Source organism: Pteronotus mesoamericanus, unplaced genomic scaffold, assembly GCF_021234165.1.
Source record: "Pteronotus mesoamericanus isolate MK-2021 breed Mesoamerican mustached bat unplaced genomic scaffold, CSHL_Meso_final scaffold_651, whole genome shotgun sequence".
Taxonomy (NCBI): Eukaryota; Metazoa; Chordata; class Mammalia; order Chiroptera; family Mormoopidae; genus Pteronotus; species Pteronotus mesoamericanus.
Window position 1 is genome coordinate 24,499,470 of NW_026555325.1, and position 15,667 is coordinate 24,515,136.

Here is a 15,667-nt window from a genome sequence, read left to right on the forward strand (position 1 = left end):
ATACATGGTTCTAAAGATGGCTTTCAAATGCCCCAAGATAGGAATTATTAAAGAACTCCCCAGTTGCATTTAATATGTATCTTTTATATATAAAGTCTTTGAAAACTATCTAACTTGGTATAAGTCAGCCAAATATTAATTTAATTTTCTCTTAAAGAGCACTTGCCACCTTTGACTTAGAAACAATGGTTAATGAGACTCTGTAAGACAATATTTGATCCTAGATTCCAGTGATATTTTGAGGTCATTTATGTTCACGTGCAATAATAAATTAGTACCAGTTAACTTTAAAGAATATGTGTGTAAATACACTCTTTATAAAGAAGGTACAGCTATTTGATTTAATTTGATTTTATAGAAAGAAATCCACTTTAAAGGCTAATAACTAAGATATTACATATAATTTGAAAAGCAAATGTATAAGATAAAATAAATTGCTTTGATATTTTTCCTCATTAAATCAAATCTGTGTGATGTATTGTTACAAATGCCATCATGCAAATGCTTCAAAATAATAAAATGAAAATAAACAATGTTATATTATGTGCTGTCTGAATACCTTGTTGACAAGGACTATCACTTTTCCTGGTTTGGACGCTGTTTTCTTCTTGTCCAGGTGATCCTTGGCAATGTAAACAGCCACTCTGGTTTTCCCACTCCCGGTAGGAAGGCATATTATGATGTTCTTTCCCTCCAAGGCTGACTGGGCAACTTCCATTTGGTAAGGCCTGAGATGTAGTTCTGGCTCAAGGGAGGCTTTGGCTGCCTCTTTTTCTTCATCTGAACAAGTTAAAAGGAAGAAAAAAAAGAGAAAAATAAATAAATAAGGGAATGAGCAATAAAATGACCAAGGCTAAGAAACCCTCACCCAGAACATAAGCTTCTGTGTTTAAACTGCTTTTCGTGTATGGTCCAAACAATTTCATTTACTATTTTCTGCACCAAATGGGTATCAAACCAGTTTGCATTTGCAGGATAAAACCCAGGCTCTCTGTCATGGAAGAAGCCTGGGGGGGTGGGCAACATGTGGGAGTCTTTTCACAGAATGGGCAAAGTCAAAGGGAAAGCACAGGCAGGTGCCAGACTGGCAGTTACCGTTCCTCATGCACCAGACTTTCTGTTTCTTTGTTGGGCCATCATGTCTTACATGTTTCTCTTAGCCTTTTACCTATAAATCAAGGGGAACTGGATAAGTAGGAACCATCAGTCCTCCTTGTTCTGTATTCCCCCCTACTTTTTATTGCAGAAAAGATTTCATAGCTGATACTACTCTCCTTCATTTGAAAAACTTGGTCTAACAACAAAACACGAAAAGTGTGCACATTGATCCATCCATCCATTTATCTATCTCCTATCTACCTCCTATCTATCTATCTATTTATCTATCTATCTACCATTTATCTATCTATCTCAAATATCTAAAAATGGCAAAAAAAAGAAAACCTCAACAAAAACCAATTTTGGCATTTGAACCAAACAGATTAAACAGAAGTAATATGTATGGAAAAAGGAAAAAAATCTTCCCATACCAGCCTTTAATTTATAGTTTTCATTGAACAACAACAACAAAAAATTGTTAGTTTAAACTGAATTGTGGCTAATTTTGCCATTTAATTTTAAATTGTGATCTTTATCACTTCCTTATATCTCCACATATTCACATTTTCCTGAAACTTAAGGCGCAATTAAAAATATTTCCAATTAACATAGATTTCTAAATTTAATATACTGATAAAGTAAGTACTAACATACATTAATTTTATAAACATTTGGATAAAATTATTATTGTACACCTTGGTTTAAATGTCTTTTGTTTAGAAGTGAATATATTTATATTAGCCAGGGGGAAAAGATATAAAAATGTATAACTTATCATGTGGAATGCAGTAAAATAAATACTGTATCAGTTTAAAAGCTTAACTCATGCTTTATGTAATCATAAGAAAAAAATGAAATGACAGTACTTATCAGTATTTCATTACACATGAAGTAAGTGTCCTTTCCCTTATCAACGACTGCAATAAAACTAAGCTAACATAATCCCATTAACTTCAAAAAAGTTGCTGATGGTTCCATTTCAGCAAAGGGATGATTCTATTTAACTGTGTTTTAACTTGTTGTGATAGTACCATCTGAATAGGTAGGAAAATTCACACCAAATACCACTTAGAAGAGTCATCTACTAACCCGGCAGGAAATTTGCCTTCTGTATGAATGAGTAAACACAGATGCAATACATTTAAGTTATCATTGGATCAGCTGCTGATTCACTTAATATGATTTTCAGAAAAGACTCATTCAAGATCACCAACAGTTAAAAATACACATTTACAAGTTTTCTTTCCGTGCTTGTTTTGAACTTTACATCAATTATAGTAATCCATCTTCTATTATATTTATTGAAGGTTCACATTTATTTAAGAGTATCATTACTTAAGTGGCTGCTATAGATTACCAAAATCTTAATATTCCATCTATATTATGAGTGTCACATGGCTTTTCTAAAAGAGCCACAATATTTGTAAAGGAAGATGTATTTTAAATTGCGTTTAACAACAACATCCAAAAATTTACTTTGATAAATTACTCTTTGATATAAGAAGTTTGTTAAAAGATAGCAAATTCTCTTCATTTAATTTAACTCTAGGTACATTTTTCCATAGATTTAAAAAATAATAATAAATCTCTGCTTTCCTCATGACAGCTGTATGTGCTTTTTAAAAACATTATTTTCCCCCTTTTGTTTTCATGTTTTTCCAGAGAAACTTAGATCAATTTCCAAAGTGTCTTTCCTGGGAATCTAAAACTAAGTCAAATGAGTAGAACATCAATATCACTTATACACATTAATAATGTACTAATACACTTAAGAAGACAGACTGTTGAAAAGGCTGTCATGTACAAACAAGTCTGGGATCAAGGTCGTGACATCTCACTGCCATTTAACTAGTCGTGTACTATTAATTCATTCTACAGTAACTACTTACTGGGTGCCTATTATATCCATGTGTTCTCAAGGATACAATCCTTATCGTCATGGATTTCAGAGTCTAAGGTACTACACTGCTGCCACTAAAAATATTTGGCTATTAGAAATATAGTTCAATGATCTCCCACAGTTTTGAGTCAAATCTAAGAAACTTGATGGGTGTCCCCAAGTTTAAAAGAGAAGCACAGAGTGAATATGGAAAAAATTAGAGTTGGATTCATTGTCAGAATAGCATCCAAAGGAAAAGAGCTGGGTGAGTGCTAAATATTCAGCCTGATTCTTGCCTTATCACATCCTCTGACATAGAAATGGAAGAATTTATCCCCATAAGCAATGAAAAGAAAAATTTTCTCTTTTCTGTCACCAGAAGGAGAGAACTGGACTGGTGTCAATGTGCCAGCAGCCAATTTCCTTTATAAAAAAAAAATGTTTGGGTTGTGTTTGTTTATTGTTTGTTTCTTTTTGGCTCTCTTTGAAAAGCATATCAATTAAATGCAATAATGAAAATGGTGTTTTAAATATGTGCAGGCTTTGAATAACTTTATGCCCTTCCTCTAAAACAAATATTGATTAAAGGGCTTAAAATTATACTATACCATATAAATGGTCAGAAAAATTAAATCAAATAGGGCTTAAATAATAACATTCTATTGGAACTACACCATGTGGCAAATTTCATTCTCACATTGATTTTGACAGCTGAGTTATTCTTGGAGAGAAAAGGTCTGTCACCGCATGTGTTTGAAATTGAAAAAGTACTCTTTTACCTATAGTATGAAACCACAAAAAATACACCATTCCAGCTGGACAAGTATTAACAGGTATTACCTTGAAATAGTAAGGAAACACTTTCTACATATCAGGCCAATGTGTACTGCAAAAAATTTTGCTACTTTGTGTTACGCAGAGTATCTCTCTGAAAATGAAAAAAAGAAAACAAAAATGCCTTCCATAGTATAAATAGAATATTTAAACTTTGAAAGCATCACTAATTATCTTTTACTATGGCATAATACTTCACAAAGGATAATAATGTCGTGGCATTGGGTCATGTCCATGATCCGTATGGCCTATTATGTAACCTCTGAAGGTGGACAAAGGACATGTGGAATAACATCCCTTCGATGTCAACCTCAAAGGTTAAAATATAACCCTAAACACTGTAATGCTTTTCAGTGATTCAATATGTGTTTACCAATTAGCGATTCATCTAAACCTTTTTTAAAAAAAAGATTTTTATTTCACCCTGTATTACGTACCTAATGAAAGGAATTTAATAATTTTATAATTTCAGAATTCTACTACCCACTATGCAAAGCAATTCTTTTTCCTAAGCGCTGACCCCACCTAAAACGTTAATGCGTACCCTTTGAAAATGTGTTTGTCTTCACATGTATTTGCCTTTGAAAATGTATTTGCTTTTTAAAAGTAGGTTGCATTTAGATTTATCACGTCTTTCATGCCACATTGAGGACAGAAAATTAGTAAATAGTTACATTTGCTAGCACCTCAAACTAGATAAAACGCCCTGCACACAGAGGACAGCCATTAAACATTTATTGAATGAATGAATATTGTTGAGAAGCCCTTCCATGGACAAACAAATATTAGGATGAGGTCCAGAAGCTGAAAACTACCCGTAAAATGTTACCTATTAGCTAAAGTATATTTTGAATTCTAGAATCAATAACATTTAATTATACATTTATAATTAAATTAGACAACTGTATAACAAGCATAGAAAAAAATAAATATAATCCACAGAAATAGGCACATGACAAGAACTTAATAAACACTGACTGAATTGAACAGAAAATGAATTAACCCTTCTTAATTAAACAATGTTATTACTGACATTTGGTGAACTAGGTTTCCTCAAACCAACTTGTTACAAGGAATTCAGGGTGTTATTGAGAGAAAGGACATTTAAATAAGAGATGAAATATTCCAATTTGAAAGCTTTTAGAGCAGGTAAACATCCTTATGTAAATTGTTTTGACCCTTTAAGCCTATTGCAGATCTACATTTCTATAATTCTCTGAAAATGCAGGATAATCTGAAGTACAAAATATTTTCTATGGGTTTACTACAACTCAATTACAAAACAAAGACTAAAGTAATTTGTTTCTCAATTTGCCAGTTTCCTACTGCTTCTTAGAGGGACACATTGCAAAGCACTTTTTTGTTTGTAAATTATTAATTTTAATTATGATAATTTCAAACATAGACAAATATAGAAAAGTGTGTAACAGACATCCAAGAATGCATCCCCCATTTTTAAAAGACAGTAACATTTTAGCTCAGTAATGATAATGGAAATGCACAATCAAAGAACAAACAGAAGCTACTTGAAATTGATCAGACTGACAAAAGTTAGGAAATCTGAAAACAGGAAGTATTGCTCAAGTGTCCTGAGGCACTCTGATTTATTGCTGATGGGATATTTAACTAACGCAGAGAGCAATTTGGAAAACACCTAATAAAGCTCTCATTTGGGGACAAAATATTTTGTGAACTCTACTCCTGCGCAAGAGATTTGGAACTCTTTAAGTGTATGTGTAATTTCTAGTCTTTCATTTAAAGAGAGACTCAAATTTTTTATTTAAAAATGTATTTTAATACAAAAAATTAGGGTTTGGAAAACTTGTACCAAATTATATAGAATTTAAAACAGTCAAATTAATTGAAACAGATTTCACAAATAAACTAGATAACATGATTCTATGGAATGTGGCATATGCCAGACCAAAACGATATGTACTGGATCGAAATTAGAGAGCTTGATTCTAAGACTTCTGTAAGTTGTACTTTTAAAGGAAGTGAGTGGCAAAGTTCCAAAACTACTTCAACTGTAGAAAAGAATTGCTTTCATTGCATAAATACATTAGGGAGGGTATGAACAGCCCCCACGCTTTCCACTATATGGCGTCTCATTTCACACTTTTTAAGGTTTACACAACAGTCAGGCAGTACCTGAATCCCTTCCCGTGGTGCCTGAATCACTGCCCATGTTGCTGTTATGTCCAAGACTTTCATCTAAGCAGTTGACACTTCCTTCTGCCAAACTTGTGTCTGATTCTGCAAAGGAAAACATTTTAAAATATTTTTAAAATATTTCTGAGGATAAACATATTTTAGCTGCACACCTCTACAGCGCACAGTACATACAGTTCAATGCAAGTTGGGAAGGCACACCCACATAATTATGAATAAAAGGTAAGAGTTTCTGGCAAGCTACACTTAAAAATTCTACTTTGAATGAGAAGTTGCCAGGTAGTGAATCAAGTACACATACCTACTTAAAGCTCCATACATCTAACACAAGAGCTAATGCAAATTTGTAAGGATTTATGACTTTTGTCATTCCCCCCTTCATGTAAATTTTGTCCAATAAAAGATCTAGGCTTGCCAATGCCATTAAAAAATATCATATAGAAACTCTTATTCTCACATAAAATGACAGTTAATGAATAAAGTAAAAAAGTAATAAAATACATGGGTCTAATGGTTATTAAAACAGCAGTTCAGTGACAAAAAGAAAGTTAAAATATTAAAAATTTGCTCAGGAAGAATATCATAAAACCTGGCACTGCAGTTGTACTAGAGCCTATGTGAGGTTGCAAGTAAATGTTCTTTTCCTATAAGGCAACTGAGCTTCTATCAAAGGGTTACAGTTAGTGTGAGTGGCAAGAACACACCCTCGCCTTGTTAATCCCAATTTTCGGTTTTTAGCACTCATTTTCAAATCCTTTTGAAAATCTTTCCTTCAAGGGAAGACATCCCTCCTCATGGTTTATTTCCAAGGATTTTTGCAATCCAGTCCTCAAGGATCAGAACTATTGCCAAACTGGTAACAATAAAGGAAAGATGGTTACAAATGCTGGCTTTGGAATAGGAAGGATCTGTCAAATTTGCTGTTACAGTTGCTCTGTGTCTAACTTCTTCTTATTTAAAATGAGGCTAGTAAAATTTACCTCATAATATCAGATAACCATTCAATAATATTAAGTAAGATCAGCTCTTAGCACTTTAATCACTGGTGGTTGGAAAATGACATAAAATTGAAGTATTTGGTGTATTTCCAGGGTAAGATTCTAATTTAATAATGTTCTTCTTACAATTAATATCATTTCACAATACTTACTCTTGTTAGATGACTATCATTTCATGCTAAAGCTGCCAGGCACACTAAATAAATTACATTCAAGTAGCCTTTAGCCATTGAAAATTAGTTTGGGCGCCACGCATTTAGACTGGAAATAGAAATGGGTGAAAAACAGGCAAACAGCATGTTGTCACTAAAACTTCTCTGGAAAGAAACAACACACAACTCCCTAAAGCTACAGGTATCTTCTCTTTGTTTAGCCAGTTATATTTAGAGTCAGGTGCATTGAGGTATAGTTTGCACATTGTAAATGACTTTTTTAGGTGTATAATTGGATGTTTGATAAACATGCGTAGTTTTGTCACCACCAAAACAATCAAGATTTTTCCACCAGCTGTCAAGTGCCCCCACCCCGCCTCATGGTCAGGAACCGCCTGCTGTCCCATGGCACTCACAGACTTGGTGTGTCCCTATACTTCGGTCTCTTCCAGAATGTCATAGAAACAGATTTACGCAGCACAGAGCCTGTATGTTTGGCTTCTTTAACCTGGCATAGGCGGTATGAGATGGATCCATATTGTTTATGCCAGCTATTTGTCCCTTTTTATTGCCGACTAGTATTCCATAGAGCATCTGCGACATCTGTGACCGCTCTCTGGCAACAGGGATGAGGCTATTTAGTTTAGAAATTACAGAATTAGAGCCAAGGCCAATTAAAATGTGAGAGATATTGTCTTTGAAAGGTAAAAGAAAGCTAGTAAGAAATTTGTACAAAAATTCTCAATAGGCGGACATACTGTTTAAATACATTAGCACAACATAAATATACTAATGTGAAAATACTGTGCTTATCAGTTGTCGTAGATTAGCTCTTAAACTCAGATTTGAGGAATCCCTTATGATCACACGGGAAAACCTGTACATCTCACTGAGAGAGTTTAAATATGGCACTTTGCAATCCCCAGAGGTATGCCTTGTTAGAAGCTCATAGGCGAGTGTGGGATAGAACTGTCAAGTAGAAGAGTGTTTTGGGCAGATGTACTGATGAAAAGAGAATATGATTTGTAAGAAAAAGGCAAGGTGAAAAATGAAATGGAGAAAATGTCAATGCAAGGATAATTCTTGATCTTAGAAATAAAAACTCAGATTTTTGAGGCAAAAAATTAAATTTTGACATGGTTTTCATTCATTGTATTAAATGTGGTACTGAGAAGTGAAAACAATGCCACAAATACAGAGAAATACTTACAAATATTACCTAAAATCAAACACTGTATCTTTAAGTTTCCAACTAAGTGTAATCCGAATGGAAATTAAATTTGATTTCCATTTCCTCTGTAATCACTAGCAGCTAAAGCATAATCTGCTCCGTGTAAGTGTAAAGTCAAGATTTTCCCCAAGCTTTGTTCTAACATACATATGATTTGGAGACTCTTTTAATGCAATGTACACAAATAATTAGTGAGTATTAAAAGAAAACTGCTGCCAAAAATAGGGTATTATTTAGTTCATTATTTGGATTATTTTCATCTAACAAATAAATCTGCGATGTGTCACTGAGCTCTGAGCTTTCACCGATGTAATGTAAATTACATGTTAAACTCTGAGGATCCTATGTGCTAGATACCCATTATCTCCTCAGTTTTATAGGTGAGAAACCACAGGTCAGAGAGGTTAAATCATTTATCCAGATCACACAGCTAGAATAGGACAGAGCTGGAAGTCCCCGTTTTCTGAATCTATGTTCAGGATTCCAGAGCCTTTTACCCAACACTATGCATGGCTGATGATCTGTGTGACTCTCTGTGTAACCCAGCAAACAATCCTGTACCCACACTTACCCATACTTCTAAAAAAAAAAAAAAGGTTTTTTTTAAGTACCTAGACATTTTCTTCATAATGCAGATTTTCTATCAATGTGAAACAGGCTGTCTTTTTAAAATTTCATGTCTAATTTTTACTCTGAAATGTAAAGATCTTTCAAATTAAAATACAGTTGACATAAAATATTATATTAGTTTCAGGTACAGAACATAGTGAGAGTTCACATTTAAATAGCTTACAGAGTGATCACCACAGACAGCTTCTCTTTGCAAGAAAAAAAGTTAGAGGGATTGTTTTATTTTGTTAATATTTCTGATTTCATCCATAGACTTTAGTTAACTTTAATTTAAACACCTACACTTAGTTGACACTTTTTTTCTGCACACAAACAAAAGAATACTTCTATCTTGCTGACAAAATTAATTGCAATAATTTCTGTAAGAGATCATTATGAAATGATATAGGGGCCTATTTGTTTGTCATGTTAAGAATATATAAGTTTCCAGTTTCTCAACACAAAAATATTTTTGTTTCCTAGACAGAAATTTCTTATGCATTTGATATATCTTTTATTTCATAGACATGTAAGTACTACAAATAAGAATTTTAATAATAAAAGAAAATATATTTATTGTATTTCCTATAACACTGAGACTGTCCTTTCCAGAGATTTTCTCCCTGCATTCATTTTTAAAAATCATGTCACACACACACACACACACACACACACACACATCCCCAAAAAGCCAGATTGAGAAAGTGTTTGATGCCAAAATTAAACCAACCTATTGAGTTTTTAAGCCAAAAATTCTTGCAGTTGACTATATAGGAATATCTTGTTTCACTCTTTATACTTTTTACAGTATGTCAATCTGAACCTATGTCCTAATAAAAAAAAAAAATCATGTGTCTATAATTTAAAAATAGACCAGATAAAATAGAGTCAATTGGAGACTGGGTGTCACCGTGAAAGGAACATGTGCTGTGGAGTCAGGCAGCTCGGTCTCCAGATCTATGCTCAGCCACTGCTAACAAGTGATTTAACCTTTAAAAATTTTTTAATATAAATAGTAGTTTCTACTTTCTCATTTGTTGTGAGAACGATTCTGTTAGATCAAGGAAATGAATCATGAAGAGAAATAAATCTTAAATTCTCATGAAGTTGTAGCTTAAAGAGACTTAGAATATTGGAGTTTTATTACATAATACATTTAGTTAACTTTTATATAGGTGTTATTTCCTCTATGGAAAATATCAAAGCTAGTTATGAAACAGATCAGAAAATGCTGGTTATTTCTGTTAAAGAAAATGTTATTCATATAGAACTCTATTGGAATGAAGAGAAATGATGCTCATCCAGTTAAGAGATAGGATTTTCTCTAATAATTTTGTAAACAACACACAAAAAAGGACAGCTTTGCTTACAATGATAGAATGTGTCTAAGACCAGTTCAAAAGCCCTGGGAAAAAACTGTCTCATTTTGCAACCAGAATGTGAATATTTTCTTAATAAAACAGAAATATTAACTGGAATCTGAGAAATTTCATATTTAACATCTTCTGGACCTTAAGTACTTTAAAATATTTTTAAACTATTTAGAAACCAAAAATATTGAACTATTGAAAAATTCAAATGAAAGCCTCTTGGCTGAAGGCCTTTTTAGATCTATTTCAATGTAAAGTATGCCCTCTGCTGGAGAATGCTATTATAACAATTAGTTGATAAGTGAACATTGCTTATTCCAACGTAAAACCTAAGCTTCATTAGGTACGATACAAATTAGTTCTTACTTCTCTTCCTGCCAGGTAATGTCCCTCCTATTGTCAGTCTTGATGTATTTCCTAGCCCAGGGAACATTTCTCCTTTCTTACCTCTGGCCTCAGGCTGTGGAGCGTTCTCTTTGCTGGAGCGTGGTTTTGCGTCACAGCAGAAAGCAGTGCAAGGGGCCCTGTGCCTATTGAGAAAGAAGGGCACCAGCAGGTCCCGTTCTCCGGAGAGGCAGTGCTGACAGGGTCTGCAAATAGTCTAATTCCACTTTCCACGCTAACATTATATTTACTCTAGTAGTTCTGACCTCATGGTGCACTTTAGCTTCACCTTTTCAGCCATTCCTACCTTCCCTCCGGCTGCACCATCCCCGCAGCCGAGGCTGCCCGAGACTACCCCCAACACCGCCAGCACCCGCGCACGCGTGGGCACACACACAAAGACGGCATGGGCTTCTTAAGTGCACTTAACTTTCTCACGACTAATAATACATACTTCCTTTTCTTTTGAAATATATCTTTTTCGAGAGGAAATAGATGACTTTTATTTTCAGCTCCATGTATATGGATCTGTGCGTGCGCACGCACACACACGTTCACATTTTGGTCTGTCAGATTTTGCTCTCCATGCCAGGGAACATGTGTTCCCACAGAATGGAGAGAAGCCACCTCCACCCACCTTGCATATTCTCTCCTGGATCCAAGCTTCTAGGAAATGAGTTGGGGGGGGGGGGAGGGAGAGAGAGAGAGAGAGAGAGAGTCTCTTTGAGCCACAGGCCCACATGACTATCCATGAAGCTCCTTGCTCCTGTTTAGAGAATTAACACTGCTGAAGTGTTTCAGTCAGGAATAAATATGAATCATGTGTAAGTATGTTGGCTTAAATACCCTTTGGCCTTTAGAGTTGGGTCTCAAATAGAAAGACAGTTATTAAAGCACAGAGTTGTGGGGATAACCATACCCACTAGCAACCTATTCATTCGCTGCCAGTCAGTACCAGAGGCAAGATGTCCTAGAATAGAGTCACTTATGAGTGATACGTCAGATGACCACATGGAGTCTTGGCAATAACAAGGTGTAGAGGTGGCAAGATAGAAGATGAATTGGAAATGTCTTTAGCTGACAGGGACCCATCAGGAGGAAAATATGTGAAGAGATCCATTTAAGGGTGTCCTGGTATATGTTCAAAAGTCAGGCTCTTGAGGGAGCCACAATTAAAAAGTGCCGATTTCTACAGTATAAATATTACCACCATGGCTGATTTCAAGCTACCAGTGTAATGTCACTGTGTGGAGTTAGGAAGTCCTGTCCACCTTTGGCTCTGGCAAGCCAGCATCAGCCAATTGCAGTGCCCCAAAAGATACATTCCTCTAATTAAGGGCTCTCCTACAAACATTCTCTGAGATGATCATACATGCATTATGCTAGTATTTTATAATTGTTCAAAGGATGAATGATAAACTCTGAGACGTATTTTTTTTAAAGCAGTGGTACATCTTCACAATGGACTACTACTCGGAAGGAGGAAAAAAGGAAATCATACCCTTTACAACAGCGTGGATGGACCTGGAGAGTATTATGGTGAGTGAAATAAGCCAGTCAGAGACAGACAAGTACCATGTGATTTCACTCATATGTGAATCTCATGGACAAAATAAACCAACAAACAAAATAGAAACAGATTCATAGATATAAAAACAGATTGACAGCTGTCAGAGGGGAGGGGGCCTGGGAGGCTGGGAGAAGTAGGTGAAGGGATTAAGCAAAGAAAAAAAACAAACAAACCTCACAGACACAGACAACAGTACGGTGATTACCAGAAGGAGAAGTGGGAAAGAGGAGGTAGAAGAGGGGATGGGGGATAAACAATGATGGAAGGAGACTTCACTTGCGGTGGTGAACAGACGATACAATATACAGGTGATGCATTATAGAATCGTACACCTGAAACCTATATAAATTTATTAATCAATGTCACCCCAATAAATTCAATAAAAGAGAAAAAAGAAAAGAGCATCATTTTTGCCTTTTGAAAAAGCATTTGTAAAATGCTTTTAGAGAAACCATGAATTCTCAGTGATCTCAGAGGTCTTATCTGCCACGACCCTCTGCCATAAATGCATCCCTCTTATCAACTGTTCTACACACATTTTGTTATAAAATTTTGCTGTATTTATTATAGCTGGATTTTGATGTTTATAATAAATTTTTCTGTATCCGTTACAACTGGATTTTGATGTATATAATAAATGTTATGTTATATAACTGTATTAGTCTACTTCCTGTTCCCACACATGCATAGCCTCCCCGATTATCCACACTCCCACATTTGAACGTTGCTATACCTGCACTTTTGTTCATGATGCTTGTGCAACCTGAAATGCTGCTGCCACTTCTGTTCATAAATCCAACACAGGACCTACAAGGCTCAGCTGAAATGTTTCATATTCCTCCTCCTATAAACTTTCTCTGTCTTCCTTTTTTGTGCAAGTCTTTTCTCCTCATCCTTTAATACTTTCTCTTTGGCTGTAGATAGATTGCTATTTCTCTTTGGGGGCATGTAACATTGTTGTTGTTGTTGTTTTGAACTGGATTATAAACACTTTGAGGGATGAGGCCAATACCTCAGGGCTTCGTTCCTAACCAACTCACTCCTTTATTCTCGCTACTCTAGTTTCTAGTCCGCATTCACACACCGAAATAGAGAAGGTAAAGTCTTATCTTTAAATTAAAATTAGAATCACCATCGATGTTAAAATTTGCTAAAAATAAAAAACCCTAGATTCATAGCCATTAAAATGTTGTCATGAAAATAAACGCAGCATGTATTAGCTGTACACTGGAGAGGTTTGTTTCCATCGAAATATTTATATCCTCATTCCTGAAATAGGAATGGTAACTCTCTTAAAGCTATTATGCAATTGTAAGTCATATAACAGACCTACATGGCTCCTGGTATTGAATAAAATACAAACCTATATTATTATTTTTTAAAAAAACAGCAATATCAGTCAGCAGCAGCAGCAGCAGCATCTCTCTCCCCCTCAGCTCAAATTCATATCTTCCTTTTGGATTGCCTCAATAGTACAATAATTAATGTAACTAAAATTAGAAAAATATAGAAGGACAACTATCTTAATTCAAGCCAATCCTGTAATAGTATAGGTGCTTCTGACACAATCTTATTGTACCCTTTGTATCAATTATCTTTCCCACTAAGATCTCAACTGCTATGAGGTATATATTTCTAGAGATTCTAAAAATTTCTAAATTTCTAGAGATTAGTGCTATAGAACATTATTCTGGTCCTCAAGTGCAAGGATAAATTTTGTGGCATTTTAACAGAAAATAGTATAGAGCAAATCTAAGATTGGGCTTTGGTCTATAAAAAGGCAAAACAAAACAACAACAACAAAAGTGCTATAACAGATTGGGCCAGGGAGAAGGAGGCTGTTTTATAAAGGTCAATTTTTAAACCCCTCCTACAGAACATGATCTATGCAAAATATATCCACAATATATTCCAAAGCATAATGTCACCGGATAAACCTAAGGAGTGGAACATATGGGGGAATATGAAAAAGAAGGTATTAAAGTCTGAAAACAAGCAGGTTGGTAAGCTCATTAGCTGGTGTGGAATTTTAAAATCTTCACGTGAACGAATATATAAATCAAAATATACACATGCACTCATAGGCATGCGCACTGTATATTCACACATGGCACGTTCTACTCTGTTACATTATACTGAACAGTGAAATTACATTCTCTTTATAAGTGTAAAAGCGCCCTCTGCTGGTCGACTTGAGGTATTTACATTTTCTAGTTGGGCAACAGCAAGATCCAACATAGGATGATAAAAGAAATTTTTGGTGGATATTCTGAAGAACTCCGCATCAAAGTAAGTTTATTCCAAATACAATAAATTTTATAGTTGTGAATCTCCTTTAATATGCTTTCACTTTATTATAGAGCATTATTTTCTAAAATAGTATAATAAAAAGTTTGATGCAAAATAACTACTCACTTGTAAAAAAGCAACAGTGGCACACAACTAAAACTGATTGTACAATCAATTTTATCATCCACTTATAGAATTTTAAAAATCTATATACTTATGTACTTGCTATAAGTAAAATATTTTTAATAAAATAAAATGAATGTAGGCTTTGTGTCCCTCTGTTGTTTTCTAGGGAAGTGTGGTCTACAGAAACACCAAAGTTTTCCAATATTTTCTTGTTAAAAGATAACCAGTGACTTCAGAAAGCAGGAATATAAACCCAGCATTAAAATCCTACTAGTAGTCTGAAAACTATTCAAATATCCTTTAGAAATTATTGTGTTAACTTGGAAAAAAGCAAAAAAAAAAAAAAAACTTTTGGTATTTCTTAATTGACCACTTTTTGTGTGTGTGGGAAGCAGTTGGAAGGAGTGAGAAGAAGAAATGCCAGCCCCCAATGAGGAGACATGATGAAATCACTCTCCAGATCTATCCACTAGAGAATTCTGACTTATCGCTCCTAGCAGAAAGGAAAGATGTGTTTAAAATTGATTTCAGGGTAGGCCACTGTTAATAATGCTGTCTGTCTCACCCATTAGGTATATTAAGGAGTAAAAGCTAAAAAGAATATTTGAAGAGCCTTGCATTGAAGTTATAAAAAAATTAACATTTGTATGCACTGAATAAAATATTTAGAAACCGGTTCATAAATAAAAATTAGAGAAATCTTCATTTAAAATTGGAAATAATTCAAGTCAAATTTTTTCTTTCTGCCGATGAAAATTCATATGCATAGATTATGTGCACCTTAAGTAAAAGTTTGTTTCAATGCCATTCTGGTATCTGTATTTGAAATTTTAACACAATATATTAGAATTCAAAATAAAGATTATACATTACTGATATCAATAGATACACAAAACAAAATTATGCAAATGCATATTAGACACTAAGGGACACTTTCATGTTTATTTTTATTGCT

At 34.4% G+C, this 15,667-nt stretch overlaps 1 protein-coding gene across 2 annotated transcripts in view; it reads right to left on the reverse strand.

The window, feature by feature from the left end:
- IFIH1 (interferon induced with helicase C domain 1) overlaps positions 1–15,667 on the reverse strand; it is a 49,677-nt gene that overhangs the window by 19,011 nt on the left and 14,999 nt on the right. For both annotated transcript variants that reach the window (XM_054562339.1, XM_054562340.1), the window contains 2 exons: positions 5,963–6,067; positions 560–780 (listed from right to left, as the gene is read on the reverse strand). In XM_054562339.1, coding sequence (XP_054418314.1) covers positions 560–780; positions 5,963–6,067 — 326 coding nt within the window. The remainder of the gene's footprint in view (positions 1–559; positions 781–5,962; positions 6,068–15,667) is intronic.